We start from the raw sequence: 16,139 nt of genomic DNA on the forward strand, positions 1-16,139 counted from the left end.
ATTAACCTTTGCTGCATATATCAGGCAGTACTTCGTTCAAGAGTAAGTTTGTCTAATAAGGGGTAATTCGACGCTTAAAACAGGTTCCGTACGACTGCATAACTGTTATTACTGTACTACTTTAGCAAATATTGAAATCGCGTAATTTTTTCTGCATATAGAACCGTGGATTCTTGCATACATGATGTTCCATATTTCGGAAAACCTGCAGAAGTATCTGTAAAAATCGGCCTCTCAATCTTTCTACAATTACTTCTTATCCTAGACGTTAGTCTCACGTGGCTGCGTTTAATATTCACTAAATTTCTGGCTAGGTTTCAGGGACCTGTTAAAATAGCGGCCTTGCATTAGACACTTTGAAGGGATAAATGTGACTTCAAAATAGAGACAAAGACAGTTTACGAGGCTAGAGAATATGCCAGCACTGAAGTTAATCTATTGAAAGAACATCGTTTGTTGTGTTGCCAACTACTTATACATTTTGGGTGAAAATTGTAGGTATTCGGAATTATTGTTTGTTTTCAAGGTTTTAACGGGTGTTTGATGAGTCTTAATTTTTTCAACATCCTCAGCGTCGTCAGGTTCCACTATCACAGGTCACAACTACACTTGTTGAGCAGTGTTAAAATTCTATTAACATCTGGTCCTACAGTTACGTCCTTTGTCGAATTATCTTGCATAATAGTACAGAGGTTAGGGATAGAACCATTTACTTTTGTAAGTTAGTATATCTTAAGCACATAATATGTCACTTTGCATCAAGCAAACCATACACGGGTTTCGCCGATACAAAAAAGGACCATTTAGTGTGCTTCATTTTGGTGCCACAGATGCCGTGTAGCTTGGTGCTAACATCGAATGATTCACTTTCCTAATAACTGTTTTTGTGTATGTCACTGAGACGTGTCAATAGCACAAACTGTCACATTGTATCACATAAATGTTACACAGATTTCTCACGGCGCAAAGAAAAAAAAATGCATTTATCGTTCTTTTATGAAACTAGGAATTTTGGACATTATCTGATGACCACTGAGTAGCACTGGAACCAAAGAAGAAATCTGAATACTGAAATAACGAAATTGCTTATTGTCTATATTTATGAATTTCTTTTGTTGATTGCAGAATGCCTAATTCTGGAACTGTAAATGTCACCAGATGATGTCCGAAAGAGCTGCTCGCGGTACTGTGCCACTGTATGTTCTTTTGTTACTTATTGCAGCGAACCTGAGTCATTCAGTTATGGTGGAGAGGTATCGAAACGGGAACCTGCGAGGTTTGTTGACTTCACATCTATTTGTTGTGTCCTTGTTGCTTTTTCACTTTGGTAGATGTTGGTCGTTGGTCTTTTGTGTCGCATGTGGTCAGCAGACCAAGGAGGGTGGATGCTAAGTGTACCGTACTCCTGATAAAAGAACCTCCTTACTGAACGCACCATGTCGCATGTTTATCTTCGAATTATTCCACAAACGCAGAAGCCTGTTTTATTATTTCTTCAAGTTAAACAGATAATTTTTATTTTGATACTAGCTTTTGATCCGGAAACGGTAACTGTCTGCGAAATGTTTCTCAGTTTTTCTAGAGTAGATAACAGTGTGTAGGTCATTCAGTGGAATACTAGTTTCGTAATGACTACAAGTTTTTGAGCTGTGTCTTCAACCCTTAGACTCATATGTTTGTGGATTATTAGCTCCTGTGAAATGGTTTTGATTGTTTCTTACCTTCCATAAGAGTATTAAGCCACCAGTAATGTTTATAATGCTCTCCTAATTGCTAGTGATAGACGTTTATTGAATATGTTTTGTATTCGACAAATAGGTTAGAACAAATTGCTAAAGAATAACTTCAAGTTACCGTAGTATTACTTTCATTTTCTGCGAAGAGTTAACATTAGCGTCCTTCCAAGGCCGCTACGTACTGACTCGTAATTTCCCCGTTACTGATATTCAACCTGCATTTTTCCAAGTAATATAGGCTACCTTTTCGTGAACCAAGTTTCAAATTTAACATTTATTTAATTCGTTATGGTGACTGCTTTGGGTGTATTTGTTTTAGATTTTCTGTGTTGTATGGTTTGTGTCGATGTGCCTTCACATTACGCCGCCCGTTCTTAGTGTCCTTCCTGTCTCCATTTTATTTTCTATCACAATGAGATATTCCAGAGCCTCTGATCTTCTTTGCTGTAGTTAGATCACTGTAGACAAAAATGTAGTTGTAGCTTGCGGCTGCTAGCCAGTACCTGTCCGCGAAAACACCGCCAGAAAGGTCTACTATCTGTGTTGTAGTTAGTGTGCTTCACTGGACCAGTAACTTTGGTGCCAAAGATACCGTGTAGTTTGGTGCTCACTTCGAATGTTTCACTTTCCTAATAATCGTTTTTATGTGTGTCTCTACAGACTTTAAAGTAAATTTGAATGTAGTGCGAAGCAAGCGGAATTCATTAAAATTCCAAAACTTTACATTTATTACTGACTTAAAAAAAATGTGTAATGAGCTTATGCCACAAAGCACCGCTTTGCACGTAGTTAACATGAATGAGTTCTTAACTTATTAATACTTCAGAAATATATAATTAAAATGGTTGCATTCTGACCTGACGCTTTGTTCATACAAAGTTATCGTCTTGTTCAGTTTTTCGAAAACTGTTTCATTGAGAAATATTTACCTGTTCAAATGTCTTGTTTCTAATATTCCTTCGACATAGCTCAGCTAGCATCTGTATAAAAAGAAAGAATATGTCTCCAAAGCAATACAGGGAAAGATCGAAAAAGATCTGATCGACGAAGGAAAAGGAAATATTTCCTGTCCCAGACATAAAGCGAGATGAAAAACGAACTTTAAAATAGTCGGGAATAAAGGTAACTGAGGAGATTATGAAATTTTAATGTTGATTAATACCAGATGATGCAAATTTATCACTGAGGCACTGACTTATTCAGTGAACTTAAAATTAAAGCATTTCACGGAAGTGGTCATGTAGCAACAAAGATATGTTGACCGTATGTTACTTTATGAAAATTGTTAGGCAAATCAAATGACTGATGACAAGGTACAACTGTGCTGCCTAACCATTTAACATTAACACAGTGCGATGCGGAGTCCAAACGTAACATACAACATGGCCACATAGATGCTGAAATGCAAAATTACTGCTTAAAGTTTCGTCGACGACGATGTTATTTGGGGCAGCAACTTCAGATTGGGGAAGGATGGTGAACGATGCCGATCGTGCACTTTCAAGGGAAAAATCACAGCATTTTTCTTCCACATAAATCTGGATGGTTGGACGAGGATTTGAACCACCATCTTCTCTAATATGAATCCAATGTCTTACTAATACGTTACAGTTATCTCTCACAAAGACACTGTTCATCCTCAAGTGGAAAATGGCCTGATGATTCAAACAAAATACAGAGCGTAAGAACAAATCGAAATCGTAAAGTAAAATCATCAGATGTTGCGAACATACGTAATATATGTTGCACAAACATTATTCACTCAAGAACTAAAGATTAATGAGACGTACGTATTTCAGGCAGAAATGTCTGAGAATGTTCGTTTGGATCACAGCATTATATGGTATTGGTACATATATTGTGGGTAAACCGGAAGAGATTAGATGTGTTTGAAATGTGATGCTACAAAAAATGTTGAAAATTAGGTGGATTGATAAAGTAGTGAATGAGAAATGTTTTCGCAGAATTGTCAAAGAAAGGAACATATGGAAAGCACTGACAAAAAGAAGGAGCAGGATGATACAACATGTGTTAAGATATCAGCGAATAACTAAGTTGGAACGAGAAGGAGCTGTATTTGGTAAAAACTGCAAGGGAAGACAGAGACGGGAATGAACACAACAAGTAAATAAGAGATCATGGTTTAGGTGCTACTCTGAATAAAGAGTATAGAACAGGAGAGGAATCCCTGTCGGGCCGCATCAGAATGGTCCAAAGCACTGATGATTTTGAAAGACATGTGATACAGAGACAGTATTATTCGATGATTTCAAACGGCCATATTTGCACCGGCAGTGGAACAAAATACAAGAGTCATCAGAGTTTCAGAAAAATGTGTGAATACCTAGGTGACCAAACTACTGAGTTCATCTGTCCCTAGACTTACACACTACTGAAACCAACTAAACTGACTTATGCTAAGAACAACGTACACACCCATGCCCGAGGGAGAACTGGAACCTCCGGTGAGAGGGGCCGCGCAATCGGTGACATGGCGCCTTTTACCCCGCGGCTACTCCGCTCGGCTTCTGAGTTTCGGTTGCTTCTATATGGTCCTAAAACGTCTGTCGCCTTGTGGTAAACTTTTCATCTCTTTGTACGTCCATCCACTCTGATTTAGCCTGTTTGCAATTCCTATTCGTTAGGTTCCCATATTTCCTTTTTTCATTTACATTTACATACATGCTCCGCCAGCCACAAATAGTGAATTGCGGAAGGAACCTTCGATCATTGCTAGACATTCCCTTGCCTCTTTCACTCGCAAGTGGAGTGTTGGAGAAACTGTCATTATGCCTCCGAGCGAGCTCTAATGTATCTTGTCTTCGCGGTCCTTAGGCGAAACTTACATTAGTGACAGTAGAATCGTGCTACAATCAGCCGCTAAAGCCGGTTTTCTAAATTTTCTCAATAGTGTTTCGCGGAAAGAACGTCATCTTGCTTCCAGAGACTCCCATTTGAGTTTACGAAGCATCTCTGTAATACTAGGTTGTTAATGGAAACTAATGGTAACAAATCTAGCAAGACGATGTATTCCTTTAATCCGAGTTGCCATGATCTGAAACAGTCGAGTAACACTCAAGGATTAGTCGTACTAGTGTTCTATACGCGGTTTCCTTTATAGATGTGCTATACTTTTTTAGAACTGTGCCAATATATCGAAGTCGAACATTCGCCCATACTCCTACTGGAGTTGCGTCATAGTTCATTACATAACCCTTTGCATTGCTGCACTTAGATAATTAATCGACGTGACATTGTCAAGCAGCAAACGACTAATACTTTACTTGAACAAATACAGGATTGCCTTTCCTACTCATCTGCATTAGCTTACATTTTTCTATATCTAGAGCAAGGAGCCATTCATCATACCAAACTGAAATTCTGTCTTAATCACCACGTATTCTCCCATAGACACTCCACGACGACACTTTGCCGTTCACTACACAGTCATAAGCAAACAGTCGCAGATGCTGTTCATCCTATTCCTCTGTTTACGTTTCTAGAGAAAGCGACCCTGTCATACTTTAAAGGGAAATTCCTTCGATACCTTTGTCTCTGATGAATACTGGCTACCGAGGACAATGTGCTGGGTTCACTCACTTAAGTAGTCTTCGAACCACTTATATATCTGGAAACCTATTATGTACGCTCAGACTTGGTTGACAGTTTGCAACAGGGCACAGTGTTTCATCCATGAGGTCGACTTGTTCGTGAATCATCAATAGCTTATTCGTCTTCACTTTCGATATACTACAGTGTCGTGTCCTACCTGAAACATTTATTTCTTTTTCATATTCCACGCTTCTCCTTAACTACTCTCTGCACTTGGGTATTGTTCACTGCCTCAGATAATTTCACTCTCAAATATTCATAGTTTATTTCATCGTATACTCGGATTTATTTGTCCTCTTGATATCAAGCTGCTGTTTGTCACCAGGAGACTACGATCTGAGACCGTAGCCACATCTGGGCATGAACTGGAACCCAAGTTTTGATTTCTTAATCTTGTGGTACGCTTTATTACGAGCATTGTCTGCTGTATTTGCCAAGTACACTTCCTTGTTCTTTTTTTTTTTTTTTTTTTTTTTTTTTTTTTTTTTTTTTTTTTTTTTTTTTTTTAAAGGGTGTTCACTACCACCGGTACCTATGGTATAACTCTAGAAGTCTCTTTCCTTCCTCACTTCTTTATCGCAGTCCACATTCTGGAGTAACTCTCTTGAATTCTACTCTCTATAATTGTATTCCAGTCCCTTGATGAAATTACACACCAAGTGTGGTCTCCCTGAGGCACTCCTAGTACGTGGGTAGCACCCACATGAGCCCTTAGCTAAGTCTGATATCACTTCCACTTACTTGTGTCAGGCTTTTCCTGTTTTACTTTTATAGCGGCTTCACTTGGACAACTAATGTGTTTTTCACCCGAGCAGTATCAGGTTTCGAGGGCTGAGAGTTTCTTTCATTTTCTTTTTTTTACACTGTGCAAAAAGGTTTGTCTCCCATGGCAACGCATAAGTTTGAAATTTGGCACCCTTGAACTAGGTTTAGCGTATTAACCGAAGGATTCCGGCATAAGGAGGCACCTTCGTAGTGCCAGCGGCGTTGTCAAAGAGGGCGTAGGAGCAGGCAGAGGTTCAGAGCCCTCTTTAGCCCTTGCGGTGGAAAACTGCCCTAGAAGGCAGAAGCATCATCAATGATCAACGGCAGGAGGATGCAGAAGGCAAAGGAAATTACTGGATTAAAGATACATAGCGTGTATTCACAGGACATTTGGACTATAATCGGAAAAGTGTCATGGTGATCTCTCTATTAACAAACGATTCCGGAGTAATCCCTCTTTCGGCTCTGTAGAAAAGTACTTCCAAGAGACAGGTGACAATGAGAAAAAGACTGAATAACAAACTAAAGGGCAGCGTTTTACAAGATGGAGTGTCGAACGGCTGAAGTTTGAACATGGTAGGGAGGCTAGGAAATCTGATAAGGGAAATGCTAAGGCTGATCTAGACAAAGTAGGTATCAGCGAAGTGAAATGGGGAGAAGACAAGCATTTCTGACCAGCCGAGTATAGTGTAATAACAGCAGCAGGAAATGGTAGAACAGAGTAGGGTTCGTTATGAATACGGAGGCACTGCAAAGAATGAATAACCGTGAACAGTTCAGTGATGGGTTTGTTCTCATCAGAATAAACAGAAAACCAACATTTGCAACAGTAGTTCAAGCATACATACCAACGTATTAAGCAGAAGTTGAAGAAGTGGAGAAATTATGTGCGGATATTTAACGAATCATTCAATGCGTAAAGGGAGACGAAAATATAATGGCTATGGGGGACTGGAATGCGGTTGTACAGGGAGGAGCAGTAGAAAGGGTATCAGAAGGGTATAGTCCTGGTAGTAAGAATGAGGGAGAAGAAAGACTAATTGTGTTCCGCAATAAATTTCATCTATTAACTGTAAATATTGTATTCAAGAATCACAAGAGGAGGAGATATACTAGGAAAAGGCCGGGAGATACGGGAAGATTTCAGTTGAGTTACATCATGGTCAGACAGTGATTCCGAAATCTAATATTGGATTGTGAGGTGTATCTACGAGCATATGTAGATTCAAATCACAATTTAGAATGATTAAGAGCAGGCTGGAGCTTAAGAGGTTAGACAAAAAGTATCAGTGCACAAAGAAGCTGGATACAGAAGTAATAAGGAATGAACTGAAACCCTTGAAGTTTTATGAGCTAAAGATACTCCCATAGTGAACAGCTCAGTAGGCAGTTCAGTTGAAGAGGAATGGACATCTCTAAGAAGGACAGTCACATAGATTGGAAACAAAAATATACGTACAAGAAAATAATGATAGAAGAAGCTACAGGAGTTAATAGGAAAGTGATAGAGGATATGGTGTTAGAATAAGAGTGTAAAAGAGCTTCGGAAGGCTTAAGATCAAATAAGGCAGTAGGGATAGAAGCTTACAACCGTAATTTGTAAATTTATCTGGGGGTAGCGGCAACAAAACGACTAAGCAGGTTGGTAAGTGGAATGTATGAGACTGGCGTTGTTCCATCAGACTTTCGGAGAAACATCATACACACAATTCCGAATATGGCGGGAGTCGATAAGTTCGAGAATTATCGCACAATTACCTTAACTATTCACATGTCCAACCTACTGAAAAGAGTAATACACGGAAGAATGAAAAAGAAAATTAAGGATGTATTAGATGACGATCAGTTTGATTTTAGGAAATGTAAAGGCACCAGAGAGGCAGTTCCCACGTTACGGTTGATTTTGGAAGGGAGACGTTCATAGGATTTCTCCACCTGGATTAAGTGTTTGGCAGTGATGTAAAACGCGCAAGTCTGAGAAAAATAGGGCAAGCTATAGAGAAATACAATATGTTCAAGAGCTAAGGGGGAAGAATAGGACTGGAAGTTCCAGAACGAATTGCTCAGATTATAAGTGGTGTAGGACAGGGATGTACTCTCCCCCCAACCGTTCAATTTGTACATCAAAGAAGCAATGACGGAGATAAAGGAAAGATTCAAGAGTGGGATTTAAATTCAAGCAGAAGAGATATCAATAATAAGATTTGCTGATACGATTGCTGTCCTCAGTGACACTGAAGAAGACTTATTGGTTCTGTTGAATGGATTGAATACTCTACTGAGTACAATATATGGATTCAGAGCAAATCGAAGAAAGACGAAAGCAAGGAGAAGTAGCAGAAACAACAGCGAGAAACCTAACATCAAAATTTTTCATCACGAAGTACCATGAAAGTCTTTCCCTTATGTCTTAACAGATGTCCTATCATCCTGTCCCTTCTCCTTATCAGTGTTTTCCACATATTCCTTTCCTCTACGACTCTGAGCTGAACTTCCTCATTCTTTACCTTATCAGTCCACCTAAATTTCAACATTCGTCTGTAGCACCACATCTCAAATGCTTCGATTCTCTTCTGTTCCGGTTTTTCACTGTCCATGTTTCACTAACATACAATGCTGCACTCCAGACGTACATTCGTAGAAATTTCTTCCTCAAATTAAGGACAATATTTGATATTAGCATACTTCTCTTGACCAGGAATGCACTTTTTGCCATTTCTAGTCTGCTGTTGATGTCCTCCTTGCTCCATCCATCATGGTTATTTTACTGCGTATGTAGCAGAATTCCTTAACCTCATCTGCTTCGTGTCCATCAATCCTGATGTTAAGTTTATCGCAGTTCGCATTTCTACTACTTCTCATTACCTTCGTCTTTCTTCGCTTTACTCTTAGTCCGTACTGTGTTCTCATTGGACCGTTCATTTCACCTTGAATTTTAATTCCACTCCTGAACCTTTCTTTTATTTCCATCATTGCTTCTTCGATGTAGACATTGAACAGTAGAGATGAAAGGCTGCATCCTTGCCTTACACCCTTTTAATAGGAGCACTTCGTTCTTAGTTGTCCAGTCTTATTATTCCCCCTTGGCTGTTGTACATATTGTATATGATCCGTATCGCCCTATAGTTGACAAATCATATGAACATGTATTGATTTTTCTGTAGCCTGGCTTCCATTATTAACAGCAACGTCAGAATTGCCTCGCTCTTGTCTTTACCTTTCCTAAAGCCAAACTGATCATCATTAGCGCATCCTCAATTTTCTTTTCCATTCTTCTGTATATTATTCTTGTAAGTAACTTGGATGCATGAACTGTTAAGCTGATTGTGGGATAATTATCGCACTTGCCATCTCACGCCTTCTTTGGAATTGTGTGGATGACATTTCTCCGAAAATCAGATGTTGTATCGCCAGACTCATAAATGGTGCACATAGACGTGAGTATACGTTTTATTGCCACTTTCCCCAACGAATTTAGAAATTATAATGGAATGTTCTCTATCCCTTTTCCCTTATTTGATATTAAGTCCTCAAAAGGTCCTCTAATACTGGATCCCCTATCTCTTCTAAATCGACTCCAGTTTCTTCTGCCGGCCGGGGTGGCCAAGCGGTTCTAGGCGCTACAGTCTGGAACCACGCGACCGCTACGGTCGCAGGTTCGAATCCTGCCTCGGGCATGGATGTGTGTGATGTCTTAGGTTAAAGTAGTTCTAAGTTCTAGGGGACTGATGACCTTAGAAGTTTAGTCCCATAGTGCTCAGAGCCATTTGAACCATTTTTTGAACCAGTTTCTTCTTCTATCACATCAGACAAAACTTCCCCCTCATAGAGACTTTCAGTGTATTCTTTCCACCTATACGACTTCTCCTCTGCATTTCACAGTGTAATTCCCGTTGCACTCTTAATGTTATAACCCTTGCTTTTAATGTCACCGAAGGTTGTTTTGACCTTCCTGTATGCTGAGTCTGTCCTTCTGACATCATTTCCTTTCGTCCATTCACATTTTTCCTGCAGCCATTTAGTTTTAGCTTCCCTGCACTACCTATTTATTTAATTCCTCAGTGCCTCGTATTTCTCTATTCCTGAGTTTCCCGGAACATTTTTCCACTTCCTCCTTTCATCGATCCATTGAAGTATTTCTTCTGTTACCCATGATTTCTTCGCAGTTACCTTTTTTGTACCTATGTTGTCCTTCCCAACTTCTGTGATGGCCCTTTTTAGAGATGTCCATTCCTCTTCAACTGTACTGCCTACTGAGCTATTCCTTATTGCCGTATCTATAGCCTTAGAGAACTTCAAGTGTATCTCGTCATGCCTTAGTACTTCCGATCCCACTTCTTTGCGTATTGATTCTTCCTGACTAATGTCTTAAACTTCAGACTACTCTTCATCGCTCCTACATTGTGATCTTAGTCTATGTCTGCTCCTGAGTACGCCTTACAATCCAGTATCTGATTTCGGAATCTCTGTCTGGCCATGATGTAATCTAACTGAAATCTTCCTGTATCACCCGCTTTCCCAAGTGTTCCTCCTCCTCTTGTGATTCTTGAACAAAGTATTGGCTATTACTAGCTGAAACTTGTCACTGAACTCTCTCGTTCCTTGTCACAAGCCCATATTCACCTGTAACCTTTTCTTCTACTCCTTCCCCTACAACTGCATTCCAGTCCCCCATAACTATTAGATTTTCATATCCTTTTAAATACTATATTACCCTTTCAATATTCTCATACACTTTCTCTATCTCTTTAACTTCAGCTTGCGAAGTCGGCATGTATATCTGAACTATCGTTGTCGGTGCTGGTTTGCTGTCGATTCTGATAAGAACAATCCTATCACTCAACTGTTAACAGTAACACACTCTCTGCCCTAAATTCCTATCCATAACGACTCCTACTCTCGTTACTTTCTGCTGCTGTTGATATTATCCTATACTCATCTGAGCAGAAATCCTTGTCTTTTTTCCACTTTACTTCCGTATCTAGATTGAAGTTTTGCATTTCTCTTTTCACATTTCCTAGTTTCCCTACCACGTTCAAGCTTCTGACATTCCACGGTCCGACTCGTAGAACGTTATCCTTCCGTTGATTATTCAATCTTTTTCCTATGGTAACCTACTCCTTGTCAGTCATCAGTACCCTCCGGTAGATCCGGAATCTTTTGCCAATGGAGAGATCATCATGACACTTCTTCATTACAGGCCACATGTCCTGCAGATACACTTACGTGTCCTTATAATGCAGTGGTTTCCATTGCCTTCTGCAACCTCATGCCGTTCATCACTGCTGATTCTTCCGCCTTTAGGGGCAGTTTCCTACCCCTAGAACAAGAGAGTGCCCTGAACCTCTGTCCGCTCCTCCGCCCTCTTTGACAAGGCCGTTGGCAGAATGGGTGTGACTTCTTATGCCGAAATTCTTCGGCCACCAGTGCTGATTATTAATCAGAATTTATGCAGCGGCGGGATTCGAATCCGGGACCGAAGACGTTTTGATTATGAATCAAACCACGGATATAATTATGTCATACAGGCACCAAATTTCACCACAATTCTGCATACTGTCATAAGGGACGTGTCACACGATGGTAAGGTTGTCACCCCCCTCTTACAGACATTTAACTCTTTCACGCCTCTACAATGGATGTCATAAAGACGAGACCCGATGTTGAAATCACGCGGTTTTCTTGTGGGTGGCCGAGGAATTCATTTCAGAGTCATCGTCACTCAGAATCGACACGTAACGTCCTAAGGAGATGGCGTAAAAGGTATCAGTGAACCACTGCTGTATAGTGAACCACTGCTTCCGTTACGGGCGTTGATTCCCAAATATTTCGCTGCCGAAAACGGCAAATCGCAGTGCCATGAGCAACAGGGCAACGTTCTTGACAACATTCGACGCCACTGGTACTCCCAGACAACTCAGTTCTATTCTAAGGACATCGCTCGTCAGCAGCCCCATGGAAAGTGACCTGATCACATTGAAGACTACTTCGACCGCAGTTTCTGCTTTGGTATACAGGGTGGGCCACAAGGGATAGCTAAAAGCAGTTCGACGAAATTTGAAAGCGATTCGAGATTTCAAAGAGTGTTCTTGCTTTTTCTACCTTCCTGTTTCATTCACTGCTGTGGCGAGTTCATGGCGCAGTGCAACATTGACACGTGTGTGAACGAAACGGCAAAGCGTGCCTGTAAGACCCTTCCAGCCCCCCCCCCCGCCCCGCCCCACCACACCCCGTCAATCTCGGTAACGCCCTCTCGCCTTCGGTGTCACCTGTGCATCCTTTTCGAACATGTTCAGACGTACCTGTCAGACACACCGACACCCGTTTAAAGTGACTGGCTCCTCGTGGCTGCTCTAGCGCCTAATGGCAGGCAGCTGCAGAGGCTTGTGGAATGGGTCAGAACGTCTTTCTGTTGCTTATCGCACTGCAGTTTGTCGTTTTCGAAAGCGAAATGTGTTTGAGAATCAAAGCTCTCAAGGGAAAGTGTGATTTCATTCACATCCGTTATGTCGCCTCCTGAGGTCTTTTGGTGTCGATTCCGATAGGACGTGTGTGTCTAAAATGTGTTCCTCCGTCACCCATTAGAAAACATCTGACAACCGTCGCGAAAGCATGAAAAGAAGGGCCGAAATATACGTGACAGGAGGTGTGATGGTAGTAAGTTCCTATTGGACCAAACTCCTGAGGTCATCGGCCCCCCGACTTACACACTACTTACGCTAAGGACAACACACATACCCATGCCCGAGGAACAGTGGGAGCCGCGCGAACCGTGACAAGACGCATAAGACCACATGGCTACCCTGGGCGGCTCAGGAGGTGTGACGACCTTCCCATCGTGTGAGGTGACCACGATGGCGGTGGGTGGAACTGTAGTGAAATTTACTGACAATGTGACATCCCTAATCCACGTTCCATGAATTTCACGGCTGTGATCCTTTTTCGCATGTGTCGACAGCTTGGTGTTTGAAGCGACGCCGGACCCAAGAGTGAATCACAGGTCGCAGGGCACAAGATTGTTAGCACCTTAGAGCCAATGGAAGGCAGTGGAAGACAATTACGGGGTTTCGAAGAAGTGGTAATTTTTTTTGCGCAGTGTGTCTCCGACGATCAGAGGTTCTGAACAGACTCTGTCTCTTTTGCCAAAAGATACAGAGTCTCTTCAAAATCAAAAGTTTGTGGAAGGTCCACTGAAATTTGAAGAATTTAAGTCAGCTCCTCCAACAAACCCTACCCCCACGTTCAAGATGACATGAGTGGCGTTACCTCTGGGCAATCCATGCGTGGGTGTACTTTAAATAGCCAACCGGAGAGTATAAAAATCGAGTTTCCTGGCGCCTTTAAATAACCAGGACGTATCGGCTAAGGAAAATAACCCCGAAAAAAAATCCTGGTCCTCCGAGAAATGATGTTGGGCAGATGGCTGGTAAACAGCTCTCCGAAAACACACGCTGCTCCTAGTACCCCAAGAATCCTTGGAAACAGGATGGTCTCAACAGGAAGCGACAAATCCTTAAAAAAGGACAAAGAAAAATGGATGAACGGATACACCAAAATAGCATTCTGGGTTGTTAGAGGAGTATCCAAAAAATAATTAGCAATTAATATAATGACGTGAATATGGATGCTCTAGCAACCACAGAAAGGAAACTGAAAATGAGAGGTAGTAAATATTCAGAAGAAACAATATATTCTGTAGTGGAGCTGAACAAAATGAAACAGCAAACAAAATCCTAGCAATACTTCTGCATATGAAATGGGAATAAGAAATCAAAGATTGCACACACTTAAGCGAAAGAATCCTTAGTTAGACTGATACTGAGAAGAGGCGATACTCCATTATTAACCTATTGCACTATAAGAAGGTAGAGAGGATTAGCCGGGAAGTCTATCACGAAGCACAGAAGAGATTGAATAAATCCAGTACTAGTGACCAAATTATTATGATGGATGGTATCAGAATACGAAAAGTCCCAGTCAAGAATACTATGGGGATTGTTGGAGAACCGGTATGTAATGAAAATGAAAAAAAAAAAAAGATTTTGTAACTTTAAGTAATCTAAAACCAACAAATTCACATTTTTAGGAGAAGAGATACTTATACTTGGGCCAGCACAGGTCTTAGATCTATAACATCTTGGTAAATGACAAGGCCTTTATAATGTACAGTTGCTTGAAGAGCACAGCACCAAACATATTTACTAAAGCAGATTAAACAAAGGACTATAATACTTCAGCGACCCTACACTAAGAAGATGGAATGCTATACAGTAAGTAGAGAAGAAATATCGCTACACCAGTCGTAAGAAAAGAATACCAGGAACATTAGGATATATTTATTTCTGATGTCGAGGATGATGATAACATGAGACATCAAGTGACATTTAATTTTAAAGATATTAAACAGAACAGAAGAAGGGAAGATACAAATGATCAATACTGGAGAAGAACAATGTGTGAATTGTTACAGTGGATTATAGTATGATGATACAGCACAAGAAACTGATATCGAACAATTAGATGAGAATTAGATGAAATGAAGTCTGACGAAATACAAGAGTAGTATGAAGGGTTTGCGAAAATACCACCAAATGTCAGCTCTAGCACAACGAGGTTCTTGCGTAATAATAGGTCACACTTTAAACAATTAATGCATCAGTGCTCTGGGCAGAGATCCGTGGTGCGGACGCATCTCCGTTGCTGTTCCAGTCTAGTGATTTTTGCAGATGGAAATAATCAAGATTCGAGCAATGATTAAATACTTCGTAAAGAAATGTATGAAAGCAAAGGAAATTCATGCCAATTTACAGAAAAAAACTGGGGAATTGTTGTCCTCATACAAACTGTTCCTAAGTGGACAAACAAGTTTAAATTTGATTGGAACAGCATAGATTATGATCCACGTAGTAGCCGGCCAAGATGAGCCACAACCGCAGAAATTATAGCAAAAGCGCATCACCGTCTGGAAAGATGATAAACTGCTGAAGCCTTAGGGATGTCATCTGAACGGACATAAAGTGCAAGCGGATAAAAGACAATTGCCTGCTGACGGGTGACGCGACTCTAAACGCAGGATCAGAAACGCATCAGCATGAAACGTCCGAATAACGTTTGACCCGTTTTCCAAGTAACCATCTAGATTTTTTGCGCCGATCGGTGACCACGGCTGAAAGCTCTATCGACAACTATGCTCCGGGGGCGTAACAACACTCAAAGCAGCGTATTCACCGCCACCAAAGAAAGCAGGTGCAATACGGTTCTCCGGAAAGCTCATGTTGTCACTACTAAGGGACGCGAAAGGGATTCTGCTGACAGACTGTCTTCTCAATAGTCAGACAATTATGGGACAGTACTACATAAACTCTGAGATAACATCAGTTAAGAACAGAAAAAGTGACAAAAAGAGATGGTACTAATGCAAAAAGTTAAAATATGGAGGACTGGTGCTACACCCACGACTACTACATCTCTTAAATAATTGTTAGAAGATCGAGAGATCCCCAAAGCCTGGAAAACTGCTACAATGAAAAGTTTTTAAAAAAGGAGATTGAAAGATATACTGTAACTACAGAGGCTTAAGTCTGGTGGGCACAGCATACAAGATATATGCTACGATTTTAGAAAAGGACTTAGAAAAAGAAGGCAACTAATACTACAAGAGCAAGAAATGCGTTTTCGTAAAGGAGGTTCCACTATAGATGGAGTTTTTATTTTACAGCAAATAACAAAAAACGCAGATAACATAACAAGAAAGGCATAAAAACATACATTGCTTACATTGCTTTTATTATATTTAAAAAGGCTTTTGACTACGTCAATAGAGATAAATTCTGGGAAATAATAACGTATCGCGGGTATCCGAAATACCGAATAAGTGCGATGAAAACTTATATCACAAGACGACTATCACTAGATCTCAACGGAAAAATGACTAATGATATACAAACTGACAGAGGAATAGAGAAGGCTGCTGCATCTCCGCAAGTTTGTTCAACTTCTATATACATGATATAATGCGTAAATGGA

The 16,139-nt window shown here is 40.6% G+C and overlaps 1 protein-coding gene across 1 annotated transcript in view; it reads left to right on the plus strand.

Annotated features, from left to right (window-relative positions):
- LOC126175190 (uncharacterized) overlaps positions 1–16,139 on the plus strand; it is a 382,493-nt gene that overhangs the window by 335,464 nt on the left and 30,890 nt on the right. Inside the window, exon 3 of the mRNA XM_049921783.1 lies at positions 1,223–1,276. Coding sequence (XP_049777740.1) covers positions 1,223–1,276 — 54 coding nt within the window. The remainder of the gene's footprint in view (positions 1–1,222; positions 1,277–16,139) is intronic.

The sequence above is a fragment of the Schistocerca cancellata genome, chromosome 3 (genome assembly GCF_023864275.1).
Source record: "Schistocerca cancellata isolate TAMUIC-IGC-003103 chromosome 3, iqSchCanc2.1, whole genome shotgun sequence".
In the NCBI taxonomy this organism is placed as follows: domain Eukaryota; kingdom Metazoa; phylum Arthropoda; class Insecta; order Orthoptera; family Acrididae; genus Schistocerca; species Schistocerca cancellata.